The sequence below is a fragment of the Ostrea edulis genome, chromosome 10 (genome assembly GCF_947568905.1).
Source record: "Ostrea edulis chromosome 10, xbOstEdul1.1, whole genome shotgun sequence".
Taxonomy (NCBI): Eukaryota; Metazoa; Mollusca; class Bivalvia; order Ostreida; family Ostreidae; genus Ostrea; species Ostrea edulis.
The window spans coordinates 39,100,300-39,121,440 of record NC_079173.1 but is presented as its reverse complement, the minus strand read 5'-3'; the positions used below and the strand labels follow the sequence as shown (position 1 = coordinate 39,121,440).

General features: G+C 36.0%; 1 protein-coding gene across 2 annotated transcripts in view; it reads right to left on the bottom strand.

The window, feature by feature from the left end:
- Positions 1–1,285: 1,285 nt before the first annotated feature.
- LOC125666033 (DNA mismatch repair protein Mlh1-like) overlaps positions 1,286–21,141 on the bottom strand; it is a 121,812-nt gene continuing 101,956 nt past the window's right edge. Inside the window, exons 12-20 of one of the 2 annotated variants that reach the window (XR_007366475.2) lie at positions 13,050–13,212; positions 10,227–10,327; positions 9,662–9,770; positions 8,914–8,977; positions 6,818–6,982; positions 4,391–4,483; positions 1,995–2,111; positions 1,651–1,728; positions 1,286–1,470 (exon numbers count right to left, since the gene is read on the bottom strand). Coding sequence is in view for 1 of the 2 variants with exons in the window: in XM_048899130.2 (XP_048755087.2) it covers positions 1,306–1,470; positions 1,995–2,111; positions 4,391–4,483; positions 6,818–6,982; positions 8,914–8,977; positions 9,662–9,770; positions 10,227–10,327; positions 13,050–13,212 (977 nt within the window). In the remaining variant the exon portion in view is untranslated. The remainder of the gene's footprint in view (positions 1,471–1,650; positions 1,729–1,994; positions 2,112–4,390; positions 4,484–6,817; positions 6,983–8,913; positions 8,978–9,661; positions 9,771–10,226; positions 10,328–13,049; positions 13,213–21,141) is intronic. The other variant, XM_048899130.2, reaches the window with a different exon arrangement.

Below are 21,141 nucleotides of genomic sequence, written 5' to 3'. Positions count from 1 at the left end.
TGGTAGTTACGGTGGCTGTGTTGGGTACTAGTCAATTACACAGTAGGCTGGTCGTTACGGGGGTTGTGTTGGACACTAGTTGATTACACAGTAGGCTGGTAGTTACGGGGGTTGTGTTGGGCACTAGTTGATTACACAGTAGACTGGTAGTTACGGGGGTTGTGTTGGGTACTAGTCAATTACACAGTAGGCTGGTCGTTACGGGGGCTGTGTTGGGTACTAGTTAATTACACAATAGACTGGTAGTTACGGGGGTTGTGTTGGGCACTAGTTGATTACACAGTAGGCTGGTCGTTACGAGGGTTGTGTTGGGTACAAGTTAATTACACAGTAGACTGGTAGTTACGGGGGTTGTGTTGGGTACTAGTTCATTACACAGTAGACTGGTTGTTACGGAGGTTGTGTTGGACATTAGTTCATTACACAGTAGGCTGGTCGTTACGGGGGTTGTGTTGGGCACTAGTTCATTACACAGGAGGTTGGTCGTTATGGGGGTTGTGTTGGGCACTAGTTCATTACACAGTAGACTGGTAGTTACGGGGGTTGTGTTGGGCACTAGTTAATTACACAGTAGGCTGGTCGTTACGGGGGTTGTGTTGGGCACTAGTTGATTACACAGTAGGCTGGTGGTTACGGGGGTTGTATCTTTATCCTTTGGCTAAAATAAATTAACGCTTCATGAATGTTAGAATATAATAAAGTATACTAGAAATCCAAGTTTTACCGCCACTGTTAGCAGACAGTGGCTGCTTGCATATGATGTTGGGGCGGATCTAGACATTTTCTCCAAGGGTGCGACTTTAAATGATACTTTTGCCACCCAGAAATTTTGCCCCCAACTATAAGGCCCTAGGGGTGCAGGAATTTACAATTTCTGGCCCACTTGTCCCAAAGATGCTTTTACAATAACATATCAATTTATTCTCTTCTAGACATTGTGAGGACATCCTACAGGTTTTATGTCCAGAGAGAGAGAGAGAGAGAGAGAGAGAGAGAGAGAGAGAGAGTCCTCTACAGTTGACAGCTACATGTATAAGAGAGGTTTCATCACTGATAGCACTCCAAACAAACTCTGTATCTCTCTTATCACTCATCAACTACTATTATAGTAACATTCAAATTATTGCCGAATATTATAGAAATATATATATATATATATAGAGAGAGAGAGAGAGAGAGAGAGAGAGAGAGAGAGAGAGAGTCCTCTACAGTTGACAGCTACATGTACATGTATAAGAGAGGTTTCATCACTGATAACACTCCAAACAAGACCAACATACACTTCTGAGGTATATCATGATTTTATTAACATCTTTCAAATACTTTGTATAAATCAGGTAAATTGGCAATCTGTAAAATACTGGAATCCTCCGCAAAAGTCTTGGGTGGGAACAAAAGGTTCCGGAATGCACTAAATAAAACATGTTCCACAACCCATTTCCATGATTTTTTGGATCCGCTTTCTTCTTCCTGAAAGCAATGTCAAACTCACTCATAACATACACTGACAAAGAAGGACATCGCAAGTCATTAGGGCTTCCACTATTTTTATGTAAAAAAGACTGCCAGAAAAATTTCTTTTATGAAAGATATATGACAGGCAATCTCAATTTCATTGATTTATCATAAAAGCCTGCAAGATCAACACACACATATACTCCATTGTCAAGGTAACTGCTGTTATACACACAAGCTGTTATCACGGGATCAGATGGAGCCAGTGCCCTACTGAATATGAGACAAAGTTTTTATAGTAGTTATAAGATTTTTTGTTGTTGTGAAAATAGCCACTGAAGATTATGCATATGAATAAAAAGTGACAAACTTGGATTTGAAACTTGACTGTTTTTGAAATCTAAAAAGTCTCAGCATCAAATGAATTCAAGTTGCTGCAACTTGTTTCCGAATCCTGTGTGCATCCTACTTATTGTGAATATTCAAATGAAATAAAAGTTTAACCTAAATTCTCCTGCACTATTGGCCTCAGTATATACCTGTGGATCTGTTGAGTCTTTTTTCTGGTCCTGAAATAAGCTGGGCTTGAAGCAGTAGAACTCACTGGTCTCCCTACAGAACGTGTGAAAACACCCCTTCTCCGTGTCCCAATCCACCTGTGGTCAGAGTGACATCAAGAGTTACCTCTCCTTACATGATAATTCTCAGTTAAATTCACTAATGACGAATCTTGCACACAAATGACTGAGTTGTTAACGCCCAGGTATCTGTGTAAACAGTTCTGATTGATTGTTGCACACACTGTGTTGATGGAAGTGGTTTTAATAAAAAAAATTAAGCTAACCTCATAGCAAACTTTATCTTTAATATACTGCTATTTCACATTAGTATTCTTTTACCGCAATAGCACTTAGAAGAATTTGTGAAACAATGGCCAACTTAAAACAAGAGATCCATGGGCCACAATGGTCACCCGAGCCATCTTGTTTGTATAGGGAGAAAGAATCGTAAATTTGGGGAATCTTTAAACCCTGACCACGGACCCGTCCTGGTCTCAGAATGAATAAAACTGAACCTACCGATCCGTATTCATATAGTGTTACTTTTCAAGCAATAAACTGAAGCTTGAATTCGAACCTACACAGCATGAACATGTTGGGAAATCAAATTGATAAGCAGTACCTTGTCTCTTAATATCTAATATTTTCCCTTTTGTGGCCCCATCTTTGCTTAAGGTGCTACGGTTTAAGCAAACTTGAATCTACACACATGAGGATACTTTCATATACATTAGATACATTGTACCCTGTATATTCATGAGAAGAATATTTCAACAAATATTTTCCATTTGCATTCCTTTGTAAAACTACTTTTGTGTCCCGCCCTAGGAGGAGGGGTGGAGGATGGAAGGGTGAGGCCATGATGTAAACAAACTTGAATCTCCACTAAAAAGGATGCTTTGATATTAATTTAACACATATTACCCTTGTGATTCTTGGAAAGATTTTACCCATATAAATCATATTTTCAGTAAAACATACAACCATATTCTGGCCACATGGGCCCTTTTCTGAACAAGATAAAAAGAAACTGCAGGTAAATTTGGGCTTTTACGTGGCAGTAGTTCTTGAGAAGACACAGACACCCCACTCTATTTCCAAAAAAAAAGAAAGCATGACCCTTCATCTAAACAAATATAAGTCTCATTGACCTCAAAGAATTATTAATGTCAATTAAAGGTCAGTCACGCAGATCTGGAAAAGCTGTTAAAAATGTGAAAAATGAACGGCAGGTGATAGACAAATTCTGATCACTTGAGTCTGGGAGGGGAGAGGGCAAAAATTGCCCTTTCACTTTTTGTGAATAAAATTATTATAAATTAAATCACTTGAGTCTATGGGCCAGCTTTATAGCTGGAATATGCATCTCATCTTCAAACTTAATAAGATTTACAGAAAAACGTTAACTGAAATCTGTATGAATTTCTAAAAGGTCTTCAGGAGGAAAAATTCGTTAAACAGTCAGTTTGAGACATAATACAGAGTTATCCAGGATGTGAAATGGGTATATCCATATTAGGAGAGGCAAATCCCAATTCCCCCAAATGCGGATTTCCATTTCACATCCTGGATGACTCCGTATTATGTCCCAAACTGACTGTGTAACTAATAATATATTCACAAATTCAATATGATCTTCCCTTTTTCTTTACAGATGTCGGTGTTAAACTACAAGGACTTGAGATATACCCTATAAGAATTCTATGCTGTTATTTCTAACACTGACTATTCAATTTGACATGAACTACAGTTAAACTTCGGTATCTGGAACACTGACATCTCGAACACCATGCATATGTTGAAGTGATTCGGAAGTCTCAACCACTAACTCTTTCAGTATTTTACCCTCGAATCCTTGAATATCACGACGATTTTTTCCGGTCCCAATGAGTTTGAGATATTGAGGTTTGACTGCACTATAAATGTAGCGATCCTCAGGAGATAGAGTTTGAGATAATGAGGTTCGACTGTACTATAAATGGCCGGTGTATACATGTACTGTTCTTACCTCTGTAGCCAGCCTCAGGACGTGCATGGGAAGCCCCTCCATGTTGGGAACATAGTTATCCAACAACAAAGGCAGGGTGCACAGAATTCGAGATACCAAGGTTTGACTGCACTATAAATGTAGCCAGCTCAGGAGATTGAGTTTGAGATAATCAGGTTCGACTGTACTATAAATGTAGCCAGCCGCAGAAGATACATTGAGTTTGAGATAATGAGGGTTGACTGTACTATAAATGTAGCCAGCCCAGGATATATAGTTTGAGATAATGAGGGTTGACTGTACTATATATGTAGCCAGCCTCAGGAGATTGAGTTTGAGATAATCAGGTTTGACTGTACTATAAATGGCCGGTGTATACTGTTCTTACCTCTGTAGCCAGCCTCAGGAGGTACATGGGAAGCCCCTCCATGTTGGGAACATAGTTATCCAACAACAAAGGCAGCGTGCACACATTACCATCCTGTCAAAATAACAAGAGACCCATAGACCACAATGCTCACCTGACCTTAACCCCACTGTTCTTAATCAAAAGATTTTTACCCTCTTCCATTCATGGCAGATTCTATAACCCATAGAAGGGCCTCTGTGGCGAGTGGTTAGAGCATCGCACTCAAAATCACATGGCCTCTCACCTCTGCCGGCGCGGGTTCGAATCCCGCTCGTGTCGGTAAGTGAGAAAGCTTCCCAGTTTACTTTCGGAAGGTCGGTGGTCTCTTCCCAGGTACATTGTATCTGGGTTCTCTCTTCCACCAACAAAATCTGGGTGCCACTATATAACTGAAAAATTGTTGAATGTGGTGAAAAACATCTAAATAATCAATCAATATAACCCATAGACACCTGGAAGGGGGCCCCACTAGTGTGGACAATACCCGTACATCTGCATATAAATAAAAAGGAACTGACAACAACTGTTACATATTATGACCCAAACCTAGTCCTGTGGGGCTGTGACTTTAACGAACTTGAATTCACGCAACATGGGGATGATTAACATGACTTTGCTGTTCTGGAGAAAATCTTAAAATGAGATTTTTCTCACCCTTATGTCCATGGGAATTTTTTCCCCTGATTTTAGCCTCATCCTAACCACAGGGTCTATGAAAATGTCCCATATACTCTCATGTAAAACTTTGGTTCCCTATTTAAGCCACATCTGGTGAGATCCGAATCTGTGCTATATTGGAATGCTTGTGTTATCAACATAATATTTAATCCGTGGCTCTTGTTAATAAAATTTTCAAAGATTATAGAAATTTTGAACTTTTATCAAGGCCCTATCCTACTCCCTCTCATGGGTCATGATTTTGAAGAAAAATGAATCTGCATTATCTGAGGAGGCTTGCATATTATTCATAACAATTCATAACCCTGCTGGTCTGGAGAAGATTTATATCTAAAAAAAATTCTCATACCACCCCCCCCCCTTTACCATGATTTGAATAAACTGGAATCTGCACTACCTGAGAATGTTTGCACATTGATATGACCCTGCTGGTGTTCATAAAAATTTGTATACTTTATGACAAGTTTAGTTGAAATTGACCCTATAGTTCTGTAGAAGTCAGAAACGTGTAAAGTTTACTGACAGACAATATGTGTGATCAGAAAAGCTCAGGTGAGCTAAAACAAATTCTGTATGAAGCGTCATAACTTTTCTGTGGGCATTATATTTCATAGATTATAGTTAAAAATACTCTTGGAGAGAAAATTGTGCTTCATTGATTCAACTAAAAATGAATGTAACATATTATAAAACTGGTCTATAGGCAGGGCCACTAATTTTACAAATACATCTTTCTTAATAAGAGGTCCATCTAATGCATTCATTTGGGGACTGTACTTCACATTTAGAAGCCAATTTTACTGGCTTGTGTGCATAAAATTTAAAAATCATTATTACACAAACATTCCTAACATAGCATTACATAATTTCCCATAGGACAAAATCTCAAGTCAAGAAATCAACATCTCATTAAAATCTCATGTCAAGACATCACCATCTCATCAAAATCTCATGTCGAGATATTATCATCTCACCAAAATCTCAAATTCAACAATTAAGTGAATTAGGCCGATACCAAGAGGAACCCTAGACAACCATTGTGTCAGATAATTCAGCGATGAGTTTCACCTGATGTACATGTTCAACCAATCAAAAGTGCAGAAGAAGTGAGAAGCCCCTTCAGTCAAACGAACTTGTACATACCGATTAACCTGTAAATCTCCAGCCTAAGAGGAACTAAAAATAACATTTACACTTATTAGTCCTGATGGATGTCATCAGTTTTTACCCAATTAAGATCAACACCATAAAGTGACAAGCCAAGAATTGTTTATTTCATTTTTGTCATGACAACACCAAAAACCATCATTTTATACACCAAAAAATCGATCATTATTCTTTTGACCCCAATTGCGGACACACATATTTCCCATTCATTGCCTAATTATTGGTCACGAAGACTAGAATAGAATCAGGTCTTCTGTTTGATTTAGATGAAATCCACTGTACAAAACATTGTACCAATGCTCTCACAACACAGGGTAAAGACTGCTCTTTTTGCCAAGTTCTTAGCATTAAACGTGAAAGACACAGATCTTTAAGATATGAAACAGAGGTTCTGTATCACAACAGACATGGATAAAGAACTGGCCTTCAGCATCTAGCATTGGTATGAATTTGTGGTACAACATCCAAAGCTGACGACATTTCTATAGAAAGGAAATAATCTGTAACGTGTGTGTATATCAAGGTACATGTACCCATAAACAAAACCCTGTGATCACTTGCCTGGTCAATTTCTATACTGAAGTAATCGGTTAACATCTCAGATTTCGTTTTCAAAAAATCAACAATATATTGAGCAAGGTCGTGTTTGGGTCCATCTGCCTCAGTCCATCCACTCTCTTCTAGGTCAAGGGCAAGCATGGCAAGGTCATATATGGGGGCTGGCTCCTACGTAGAAAAAAAAAGACCTAGATATATTGATTGAAATTTAAATTCTTGGTATCATTTAGAAAGAGGCAAGGGGATCATTTTTTACCTTTGAGGCAGATACACCTCTAAAATCAAGAAATATTGTTTGAAAATATAAAAAGGTGAGGCCATATTTATCACATTCTGAATTTGAACAAAACATTGGGACTGAGGAGGTTATTTCTCAATTGTCATGACATGGCCAAGGCAAATTCAACAGAAATTCCCTGCTAAACAATGTTTCCTACCCTCCGTAGAGACATGAACAAGGTGACAACCCTACATTTCAGATATCACTGGGCTTGTCTGAGAGGAAGTTCAGGTCCGAGTAAACTTGTATCACTTGTCTGAGAGGAAGTTCAGGTCCGGGTAAACTTGTATCACTTGTCTGAGAGGAAGTTCAGGTCTGAGTAAACTTGTATCACTTGCAAACATTGAATCATATAAATTTCTCTATGTTGGGGTTTAATTACAGTAATGAAGATTTTTTTTTTTTGGCCAATGAACCGTGCTGAAGTTAGTAAATCATACAGTAATATAAATGGATTTGGCATATTCTTTTTATGTTTATTATCACTGGGAGACTGTGTTACTGCTCTCTCCATCTCCCTGTCATCGTTATATCTTTATAGTGAACTATTATGGCCAATGTATGTGTAGGCTTGAAGTAAAATTTTCAGACATGAATAATAACAGATTTTTTAAAAATAATACCTATATGCAACTTGATTAGAGCTTGGTTACTGTTGTAAATCTGTGAGAAATCTGTGGTGGAACCCGATACAAATTTCTCAATAAACAGAAAAATATATTGGAGTTATTAGTATTTTCCTAACTTTATCAAGCATATATTGAAACAGTAGTTATACTGTGTCTGATGGGTTAAGTCTATAAAACTGTTGTTATACTGTGTTTGACTGCTAGAGTCTATAAAACTATTGTTATACTGTGTTTGATTGGCTAAGTCTATAAAACTGTTGTTATACTGTGTGTGATTGGTTAAGTCTATAAAACTGTTGTTATACTGTGTTTGATTGGCTAAGTCTATAAAACTGTTGTTAATGTGTTTGACTGCTAGAGTCTATAAAACTATTGTTATACTGTGTTTGATTGGTTAAGTCTATAAAACTGTTGTTATACTATGCTTGATTGGTTGAGTGTATAAATCAGTTGTTATACTGTGTTTGATTGGTTGAGTCTATGAAACTGTTGTTATACTGTGTTTGATTGGTTGAGTCTATGAAACTGTTGTTTTACTGTGTTTGATTGGTTGAGTCTATAAATCAGTTGTTATACTGTGTTTGATTGGTTGAGTCTATGAAACTGTTGTTATACTGTGTTTGATTGGTTGAGTCTATGAAACTGTTGTTTTACTGTGTTTGATTGGCTAAGCCTATGAAACTGTTGTTATACTGTGTTTGATTGGCTAAGCCTATTAAACTGTTGTTATACTGTGTTTGATTGGTTAAGTCTATAAAACTGTTGTTATACTGTGTTTGATTGGTTAAGTCTACAAAACTGTTGTTATACTGTGTTTGATTGGTTAAGTCTATGAAACTGTTGTTATACTGTGTTTGATTGGTTAAGTCTATAAAACTGTTGTTATACTGTGTTTGATTGGTTAAGTCTATAAAACTCTTGTTATACTGTGTTTGATTGGTTAAGTCTATAAAACTGTTGTTATACTGTGTTTGATTGGTTAAGTCTATAAAACTCTTGTTATACTGTGTTTGATTGGTTAAGTCTATAAAACTCTTGTTATACTGTGTTTGATTGGTTAAGTCTACAAAACTGTTGTTATACTGTGTTTGATTGGTTAAGTCTATGAAACTGTTGTTATACTGTGTTTGATTGGTTAAGTCTATAAAACTGTTATACTGTGCAAAACTGGTTAAGCCTATGAAACTTACTGAAAGCCGCAGTAGTCCAAAGTTTCCAAAGTCAAATACCATCAGCTGGTAGAAAAGTTCACGGCTGAAAAAAACCCCACCAAAACACTGAAATCACCTGCAGTACTCAATTCTATATAAAATGAAGCTAGATAATTTAGTCAATGTGGAAACCTATTCGTATGACTCCTCAGATCTTCTAAATCATTATTCATAATAAAATCAAGGGCACATCTTTGGACCAAACAGGCTTTTGCAAGTCAAAAATCCAATACTCTTGTGGAAATTACATATAGAAAGCACCTTCAGATATGCTTCTTTTGAGTTATACTCAAAGCTGAAGCTAGCTGGATATTGTTTATTTTTCAATCTTATTCCATGAGTGAAAATGACCAAGTTAAAAAATTTGATTATTCATAGTCACCCACCCCCCCCCCCCCCCCCCCCCCAATCATAGAAACCTCATTTTTCCTCCTGAAGTTTTGTTCAACACATCAAAAGAACCAGAATTGCACTATGCACGTTCATACTGGATCACTTCAACCTTGTAAGTGAAGTGACTCTGACCTTTACAGATCTGGTCACAAGGAACCTATGAGAGATTTTAATGTTAAGTGTAAAATTACATTCCAAGGAAACTGTAAAATCTTTGTGTGCAGCAAACCCACTTTAATTTAGCTGTGTTGATTAAACACATAATATGTGGCAATGTACACAGAACTATTGCTGGTTTTAAAGGAGAACAATTTTTTTTTTGCACAATACAAACCTTAATTTGGTCGTGTTAACCAAGTACAGTTTTGTCTGGTGTTGCATCAAGGAAAACTCTTCATTGACACAGCCCACAAATTTGTGAAATTGGAACATTTCTCTCAGATCTACAATCAATTTAACAGGGTATTGAAAGATCAAAGTATGGCAAAGTGAAAGTTCTGAAAACATAAAACACATCAACCTTGATGAATGACCTTGACCTTTATCAGTCTCATTGCATTGACCTTGACCTTTCAAGTTCACTTACAACACAACCTCTCTATTGTCTAATTTTAAAATTTATATACATAGTTAAAGTTGCAGACAGACCACCTTCGAACTCTAGGCATGAATGTTTATGTGTTCGATATTGATAGACATCCAAATTTAGACATATGTATAATTAAATAAAATCCAATTCTTGAAATCTTGCCCAACCACATTGCTTTGAGAATATGAACAGTGTAAAATCAAACTCAAGACTTGATAATAGGATTATCATCGAAACCATGGTGATCTGCTCAACTGTCAATCAACAACAGAACTTAAAACACCAAAATTATTCTCGCTGAGGTACTGACTTTTATGCAGGTTTTCTTTGATCTCTTCCTGAAGTGTTAATACACTGGTGAGCTTCACAGGCCTCCTCTTCTGCTGGGCTCCACAACTGGGTAACACCATCCTACAACACACACATCACACAACTCGGTAACACAATCCTACAACACACACACAACACAACTCGGTAACACCATCCTACAACACACACACAACACAACTGGGTAACACCATCCTACAACACACACATACACATTTAACACAAATGCCAACTTGAGGTGAACACAGCGATTTCACAAACTTAATTTTTTTGTAAGATTACCACCATCTCACAGAGGAAGACCAATATTCCATAATCTTAATTCATCAGCGATAAAGAATTGGTCATCATCAAGTGGTGTGATGGTTGGTTATATATTTTTTAATGTCCCAGTCAAGAATCCTGCACTCATATGGAAACATAACCATTGTCGGTGAAGGTCTGCAAAGTTTAGGCCTATGCTCGGCAATGGCCATTGAGCAGGGAGGGATCTTTATCATGCCACACCTGCTGTGACATGGGGCCTCGGTTTTTGCAGTCTCACCCGAAGAACCACCCCATTTAGTCACCTCTTGTGACAAGCAAGGGGTACTGAAGACCTATTGTAACCCGAATCCCTACAGGAATGAAATTAAGAATGTCCATGATAGTTTATATAGTTGTATTGTCATCCTTAGTGGTAGATCAATTAAAAATGTGTGGGGAGGTTAAAACTTAGACATCAAAGCAAAATTGTTATCAGAGACAAATGATGTCTGTGTTATATGTAATACATGTGTTGTATGTAATACCTGTGTAATGTCATACCTGTGTTGTATATAATACCTGTGTTGTATGTAATACTTGTGTAATATGTAATACATGTGTAGTATGTAATACATGTGTAGTATGTAATACCTGTGTTGTATGTAATACCTGTGTTGTATGTAATACCTGTGTAGTATGTAATACCTGTGTTGTATGTAATACCTGTGTAGTATGTAATACCTGTGTTGTATGTAATACCTGTGTAGTATGTAATACCTGTGTGGTATGTAATACCTGTGTTGTATGTAATACCTGTGTTGTATATAATACCCGTGTAGTATGTAATACCCGTGTTGTATGTAATACCTGTGTTGTATATAATACCTGTGTAGTATGTAATACCTGTGTTGTATGTATTACCTGTGTTGTATGTATTACCTGTGTTGTATGTAATACCTGTGTTGTATGTAATACCTGTGTAGTATGTAATACCTGTGTTGTATGTAATACCTGTGTAATATGTAATACCTGTGTAATATATAATACCTGTGTTGTATGTAATACCTGTGTTGTATGTAATACCTGTGTAATATGTAATACTTGTGTTGTATATAATACCTGTGTTGTATATAATACCTGTGTAGTATGTAATACCTGTGTAATATGTAATACCTGTGTAGTATGTAATACCTGTGTTGTATATAATACCTGTGTAATATGTAATACCTGTGTTGTATGTAATACCTGTGTTGTATGTAATACCTGTGTAATATGTAATACCTGTGTAGCATGTAATATTTGTGTTGTATATAATACCTGTGTTGTATATAATACCTGTGTTGTATATAATACCTGTGTTGTATGTAATACCTGTGTAATATGTAATGCCTGTGTTGTACATAATACCTGTGTTGTATATAATACCTGTGTAATATGTAATACCTGTGTAATATGTAATACCTGTGTTGTATGTAATACCTGTGTTGTATGTAATACCTGTGTTGTATGTAATACCTGTGTTGTATGTAATACCTGTGTTGTATATAATACCTCTGTAGTATGTAATACCTGTGTAATATGTAATACCTGTGTAATATGTAATACCTGTGTTGTATATAATACCTGTGTTGTATGTAATACCTGTGTAGTATGTATTATCTGTGTAGTATGTAATACCTGTATAATATGTAATACCTATGTAGTATGTAATACCTGTGTTGTATATGATATCTGTGTAGTATGTAATACCTGTGTTGTATGTAATACCTGTGTTGTATATAATACCTGTGTTGTATGTAATACCTGTGTTGTATGTAATACCTGTGTAATATGTAATACCTGTGTAGTATGTATTACCTGTGTAGTATGTAATACCTGTGTTGTATGTAATACCTGTGCTGTATATAATACCTGTGTTGTATGTAATACTTGTGTAATATGTCATACCTGTGTAATATGTAATACCTGTGTAGTATGTAATACCTGTGTTGTATATAATACCTATGTTGTATGTAATACCTGTGTTGTATGTAATACCTGTGTAGTATGTAATACTTGTGTTGTATATAATACCTATGTTGTATGTAATACCTGTGTTGTATATAATACCTGTGTAATATGTAATACCTGTGTAATATGTAATACCTGTGTAGTATGTATTACCTGTGTAGTATGTAATACCTGTGTTGTATGTAATACCTGTGCTGTATATAATACCTGTGTTGTATGTAATACTTGTGTAATATGTCATACCTGTGTAATATGTAATACCTGTGTTGTATATAATACCTATGTTGTATATAATGCCTGTGTTGTATGTAATACCTGTGTTGTATGTAATACCTGTGTTGTACATAATACCTGTGTAGTATGTAATACCTGTGCTGTATATAATACCTGTGTTGTATGTAATACCTGTGTTGTACATAATACCTGTGTAGTATATATTACCTGTGTTGTATGTATTATATGTAACACCTGTGTAGTATATATTACCTGTGTTGTATGTATTATATGTAACACCTGTGTTATATATAGTACTGTGTGATACTGGACTTACACGTCACCGTCAGTGGAGGTTTTTGCTGGAGCGTTGTCAGGATGGGTGGCGTTTTTGAGGATCTCCGTCAGATCTGTGGAGTTGACCGGCTTGATGAAGGCCTCCAGCTTCTGTTCCTTACTGTCTGTCCTCACCATGTGGTGTGCATATGTTTTTTCTGGGCCTGGATAAAAATATACCACAAGGCTATCCTACCATCATTCAAAACAAGATTTTTCTAGATTACCATGTATACAATAAAGGTCAAAAAATGTGTCAATAACTTTTAATTATTGTCATTGTAATCACCACAGTAAAACACACATATAGCAAAATGCTGGGGAAGAAGTCTTTGGAGTGTAACTGTCTCACACTTTGGAGTATAACTGTCTTACACTTTGGAGTGTAACTGTCTTACATTTTGGAGTGTAACTGTCTTACACTTTGGAGTATAACTGTCTCACACTTTGGAGTGTAACTGTCTTACACTTTGGAGTATAACTGTCTCACACTTTGGAGTGTAACTGTCTCACACTTTGGAGTGTAACTGTCTCACACTTTGGAGTGTAACTGTCTTACACTTTGGAGTATAACTGTCTCACACTTTGGAGTGTAACTGTCTCACACTTTGGCGTGTAACTGTCTCACACTTTGGAGTGTAACTCTCACACTTTGGAGTGTAACTGTCTCACACTTTGGAGTGTAACTGTCTCACACTTTGGAGTGTAACTGTCTCACACTTTGGCGTGTAACTGTCTCACACTTTGGAGTGTAACTGTCTCACACTTTGGAGTGTAACTGTCTTACACGTTGGAGTGTAACTGTCTCACACTTTGGAGTGTAACTGTCTCACACTTTGGAGTGTAACTGTCTCACACTTTGGAGTGTAACTGTCTCACACTTTGGAGTGTAACTGTCTCACACTTTGGAGTGTAACTGTCTTACACTTTTGAGTGTAACTTTCTCATACTTTCGAGTGTATTGTAGTGTACCTGTCTTACACTTTGGAGTGTAACTGTTTTACAATTGTCCCAATATAAATGAATGATTTGAAACAATTTTTATTTTATCAGTGCCCAAGAAAATGCATTACAATTGTTTTTTATTGAAAAAATTATCCTTCAATTATTTAGAAAATAAGAAACATTCTAAGAATTTTAAAATTCTTAATCTATATAGGCTCAACATTTTGTCGTAGAAACTACTTAGTAGAAATATCATACACCTCCCTCTAATGTTTTAACAGGACAACAATTTTACTTGTGCTTCAGTAGCTCAGACACCAGGGCACCTATTCACAAACTATCTTACAACTAGCTCAGACACCAGGGCACTTATTCACAAACTATCTTACGACTAGCTCAGACACCAGGGCACTTATTCACAAAATATCTTACAACTAGCTCAGACACCAGGGCACTTATTCACAAACTATCTTACTACTAGCTCAGACATCAGGGCACCTATTCACAAACTATCTTACAACTAGCTCAGACACCAGGGCACTTATTCACAAACTATCTTACAACTAGCTCAGACACCAGGGCACCTATTCACAAACTATTTTACAACTAGCTCAGACACCAGGGCACCTATTCACAAACTATCTTACAACTAGCTCAGAAACCAGGGCACCTATTCACAAACTATCTTACAACTAGTTCAGACACCAGGGCACCTATTCACAAACTATCTTACAACTAACATAAAAATTTACAAACACTGCAATTTCCTTATTTTTCATCTTTTGTAGACTTTCTTAATTAATATGTAAAGTACATCCATGGTTTATAAAACTTGAATACATACTTATGACCTTGTGATTGGTATTTGATTATCAGACAGAATTATTTTTTTTCCGCTTAATCGTAAGATATTTTGTGAATAAGGACCCTGGTGTAACAAGATGCCATCAATTAATCAGGTGTTCACAGGTCCTGTATGCACTGTTAATTAATAGCAAGCAATTATAGACTTACATTAAAAGAAAATTCATTGGGGTCCCTTTCAAAATTCTTGACAACATTTTCTTTTGTTTTCCTCAGTAAACTATTTTAGTAATTTTAGTAATGCCTTTAATCGTGTCCAAACCACACTTAAATATGACAAATACCTCTGAATTCCCCTGTGAAAATGCACTCACATTCGGGGAAGTGTATGTTTTGACCAACTTAACACTGTACAATGAACTTGATAACACTTAATATCTAGACCAAATTAGAGTATCATACTCAAACATCACTGAAAAAATTGTCCAAAACTGCAGTTACATGAAGGTTCAGCTCAGCTGGTGAGTTTTAAATGAATTACATGTCCACAAATCTGTCTAAAAGGTGTTCAACCCTAACTCTAGTTTTATCATACAGGTGTCAATCCAGTCAATATTCGTATGTAAAGATAATAACAATAATAAATTGTATTCAGGAAAAGGCATACAAATCAAACATGTTGACAACAGTTGTGATTATAAAACAAATACAATGATAACTAGGAAATGATAAAAAATTTATAACACAATGCCTTAAATTAGGATTGATTGATTAATTGATGTTTTCCGCCACACTCAACAATTTTTCAGTTATTTGGTGGCGCCCAGTTTTTATTGGTGGAAGAGAGAACCCAGATACAATGTACCTGGGAAGAGACCACTGACCTTCCGAAAGTAAACTGGGAAACTTTCTCACTTACTGGGGCAAGCGGAATTCGAACCTGCGCCGACCAGAGATTTTGAGCGAGATGCTCTAACCACTCGGCCATAGATTTAAATTAGGAAAAAAATATACCATAGATTGAAATAGTTTTAGTTGAATATATACTACTATCTCTTAGAAATTTACATGGGATTTGATTGATTGACCAACGACATCTGTATCATTAAAAAGTAAAGATAATAAACAGTGATCATGCAATCTCATAACTGACCTATACAGATTTCAAAATAAAGAGTAGGACAAACATGGACCCCTGGACAAATCAGAGGTGGGATCAGACAAACACGGACCCCTGGACAAATCAGAGGTGGGATCAGACAAACACGGACCCTTGGACACACCAGAAGTGGGATCAGACAAACACGGACCCCTGGACAAATCAGAGGTGGGATCAGACAAACACGGACCCCTGGACAAATCAGAGGTGAGATCAGACAAACACGGACCCCTGGACAAATCAGAGGTGAGATCAGACAAACACGGACCCCTGGACAAATCAGAAGTGAGATCAGGTGCCATAAGAGTAGTGAGCATCCCCTGTCGACCAGTCACACCCACCGTGAGTCCTATATCATGGTCAGGTAGATCCTGGTGAATGATAACTTATTTATGATTCATTTTTTAGTTAAAACTAAAAAGATAATCAAAATTTGAATTGGCTCGCAATTACACCTGCTCCTAATTTATGATAAGATTGTCTGCAGTCACTGCATAGTTGACATAGGAGTAAAATTATTATTAACAAGTTTGGGAGCCATTTTATACAATGACAAAAATAACCTTAAAATAAATGATGTAGGAATATGGTAAAAATGCAGGAAATGTGAATCACATGTGACCTCATAGAATTGTTACAGTAGCCAATCTCTAAAACTGTCACAAAGTTAAAAATCAGGGGCACATTTTACAAAAGAACTTGCGACTTACGACCAACTTTACATGCTAGAATTCTCCTGTTTATTGTAAGATAAATCACTCCAATGTAAAATAGTGAAGAAATAATGTTGAAAATTAAGTTTCAGAAACGTTTTCATTCCTTCTTTTCAACTAATAACTGTGTAATACAATTTAGGACTTGCGACTTTGTCGTAAGTTGTTTCGTAAAACGGGCCCCAGCCTGAGGACTACAGTATTACAGCTTATTGTTACAAAGGTTAAGACACAAGCAAATGAAAAACTCTGGGGAAACTGGGTTAAAGGTCAAGGTCACCATAGTACACTTGATTGAAAAGCTTACAGCAGTCCTGCATGTAAACTTAGCTTGTGTCAAACTGAGTTTTCCTACGGCATCTTCTACATCTTTGTACCGTTTGAATTACGACATCTGTGCTAATTTCCAGTGCACCACCGAGTGACAGCATTAAGATTGTCATCGGGGGCTTTACAATGACAATTTGTTTTATTTTTATTGGTGAAACACATCTTTATTTCTCTTGAATTCACATTCTTTGTTGATTTCCTGAGGTAACTAGACTTTAATTTCACGCTTTGTGAATATAAACTTGTTGTATCAATCATAGCCATCTTAAAGGGCACCATAATTTATACAATCTAGGATAAGTATCTGAGGAACACAATCAAGCTCAATAGGAGGGGAGGATTGTAGTAAGTAACTTCCTATGCAGCAGCTGACATTTGGCGAACACTTTGATGTTGTAATAGTCAAGAACTTTAAAAGATTATTTATTCTTTCAGCATACAATATTCAATTGATAAAAGCCAAACAGCCCAAACAAGCAGATGTCATCTTTTCCCTGATGAAGATCACAATTAAGGTGACACATGCTACCTTCTCATAGTCCGTTTCCTTAATAGAGGTCGTTTAGTGCAAAACATTCCAAACAACTTATTCCATTGGATAGTATTTCACAAATACTGTCAGCTGCTAAAATTCCAGAATCATGCTCCACCAACAACCCTTCATCTCTAGTATCTAATGAGTATTTGTTTATTTATTTATTTTTTTTGGCTTTCCTAATCATGTTTTAAAAAATCTTCTAAATTAAATCTGGGTATTTCTATAAAATCAGATAATTTTACATTGGTTGGATATACTCTGCTACCATAATTTGATGTGGTCAATTGGTTTCTTAGTGATCTTGACCTTTCACAGACAATGAGTGACCTGTGCAACTGAAAAAAAAAAGCCAAACATTTTCCCTAGTGCCTATCATATCATGATGAATACTAGATACCATTCCCATAGAAAACAAGCATTTTGAGAGTGTTGCACAGCAATACATAGTCCCCTACCAGTCGCAAAAATTCTGTACCACAACAATATTCAAAGTTCATTATGTAGGTTATGGTAAAAAGGAAAATAGGGGAACCAGGATAGGAATGGTTGGAAATCAACTACTATTCAAGTAGAGACTAGACCAGGAAAAAAGACAAATTTATAATTAAGGTTTAGGTCTTTAACCAAGTCAATAAACTGTGACATGTAGGTGATCATGAATAATTTAGCTATATGGTTGTATTACTATGCTAGAAGTTTTAATGAGTGTAGTATTCTTTATCTACAGAAATGAAAAATTTGGATGTAAACTAATAATTCATGCCATTTTTCAAAATCCAAGGGCCATAACTTGATGAAAAATCAATTGAGACGAAATTCAAACTTGATCTGTAACTTGTTATGGCAAAGCAATGTACCAAATATCAAATAAATATCTGCAAGCACAACCAAAAAAAGTCTGGAAAACTGATACAGTCTACCCTGGATATAATGAAATCCAGGGTACCGACTGAATTGTTCATTATATCCAAAGTTCAACATAACCAATGCTGAACTACACAAATATTGCTACTGGGGGATTTATTTTAACTTCAATATAACAGATATTTCAATATAACCGACTTCAATATAAGTGGAGTGAACTGTAATTCATACCAAATTTTTTAAGTCCAAGGACCATAACTTAGTGAAAAATCAATGGATCGGGACCAAATTCAAACTTTTAACTTGTTAAGTCAAAGCAACATAACAAATATTAAATAAATATCTGCAAAAACAAAGAAGAAGCCCAAGGGCCATATCGCTCACCTGAGTCAACTTGGCTCATATTTAAAGATTTTCCCTATATATTTGGATGCAAAACTTTGATCCCCCTTGTGACCCCATCCTACCTCTGGCGGCCATGATTTTAACAGACTGAAATCTGAAATATGTTAGAAAGCTTTCATGTAAATATCAGCTTTTCTGGCGCAGTGGTTCTTGAGAAGAAGATTCTTAAAGATTTTCCTTATATATTTGTATGTAAAACTTTGATCCCCTATTGTGGCCCCATCCAACCCCCAGGGGCCATGATTTGAACTAACTTGAATCTGCACTATGTCAGGAAGCTAAATTCATGTAAATCTCAGCTTTTCTGGCTCAGTGGTTCTTGAGAAGAAGATTTTTAAAGATTTTTCCTATATATTTGTATGTAAAACTTGGATCCCCGATTGTGGCCCCATCCAACCCCCGGGGGCCATGATTTGAACTAACCTGAATCAGCACTATGTCAGAAAGCTTTCATGTAAATTTCAGCTTTTCTGGCCCAGTGGTTCTTGAGAAAAATATTTTTGAAGATTTTGCCTATACAGTGGAGCCTCGGTAATCCGGACGCCATTAATCCGGACGCTTCACCTTCCACACGATTTTTCTAGGGTACGGAGTTTTTATACATTATTTTGCATCATTAATCCGGAAATTTGCGTTCCGGATCCGGACGGTCACTTTTTACTACAAAACGTTATAATATGCATTGAAAATTGTACCGTTAATCCGGACGGTAATTTTGTTTAGGGAAGGTCTGTGTCGGACAATTTTAGCATGGCATAAATTATAAAGAAAACACGCCAAACTATCTAATTGAAGCGATTATCTGTACCCTGTCAACACCTCCCTCCAATTAGGTGGTATGTGATGATAAGTCTGTTAGATAGCACGTGCCGATCGAGACATTGTATTGAAAATTTTCGCACATAAGATCTTTATTGCATGTAGTGTTGAATTTTGTAAATAAATCTGTAACATATTATTTTATAGTCTTGATCAATACCCTAATAGTATCAATAAATTAAACATCATGCCGTAATGATAATTTTTTTAATTGCTACACATATCAGTTTTACTGATTCGTAAATTGATATCGGCTTATTCAAATCTAAAGAGTGTAGATTATACTTCTAGATTCTGGATTTTATACTGTTGATTGGTGTGAAATATACATGTATGTTCATGCACATGTATATGTAGTATGTTTTAACGTTTAGAATGTCACGCATGTAGAATGTACCTATGTACGATTGATTCTTGTTACGATGTTGTAGAGCTTTATTGCTTTGAATTTTTAAACTCTGGGTAGAAGTGAGAAAATTACCATTTTAAGGAAAATGACAATTAAATTCTGTATGTACCTGTAATGTTAGTTTCACCCGAGTTTTGTTCCGTTATTATCGCATCATGAAAATAATAGGTGCACGTGACTAGATCAAAGCAGTTGTAGGTCTTGATATTATGAGCTTAAAGTAGGGGCCGCGGTCTAGTAGCGTGACGTCATGTCCAGATCGAACTCCGGTATTGGTTCACGTACTATTATTATCAAACGTATTTTTACATTTACCTGGATGTTTTTTCATTTAGTAAAATGAATACAATAACACTCAATCACTTATATTTGAGTAGACAATGGCTCCAATCTTCTTTCCATTTTTTGTCATCTAATTCACACATAAAACCAGAGGTACATATTTGTTTAATTGATATACAGGGGTATTACATGTTAAAATTATTTGTAAATTAAAAAAAAATCATGATATGCAATAATGCACTTGTGCAAATAAATAAAACAATTCTGCACTTGTTATATATTTGTTATCTTCTATTATGTGAAAATCATCTTCAAAATGGCTATTTTGGCCAAAAAATGTAAATATAAATTGAGATGCTGTGAAAATATTATGCTGAGAAAGGGCAGATTTTTAAAATGTATTTTAACAAGCATTCATATATGAACATAATATATGAGTTTGAATGAAAAATCACAAGTCAAATTTTTAAAATATCCATATTAGTGGTGTTGCAGTGCCGTATTTTTGACCGCCGAGGGCCTGTATTGGGTTCAATTTTGTACCACCATTATTTAAAAAAAACATGAAACTGTAAAATTTCACTTTTAATTATTTAGTTAGACATATTTATTTAATATTGGAGGGAAAAAAATTGCAGCATCATACCTCAAACAAAATGTTATGGACATATTCTAGGACTTCTTCAATGAATTCTGATATTGACGTTTGACAAATGGGGGTACACGTAATAAAAATACCCTAACTTACTCATTATACTGACAACCCCCCATTTTTTTGTTTTTATCATACCCTCAAATGATCAATCTAAGTATTTAAACTCAATT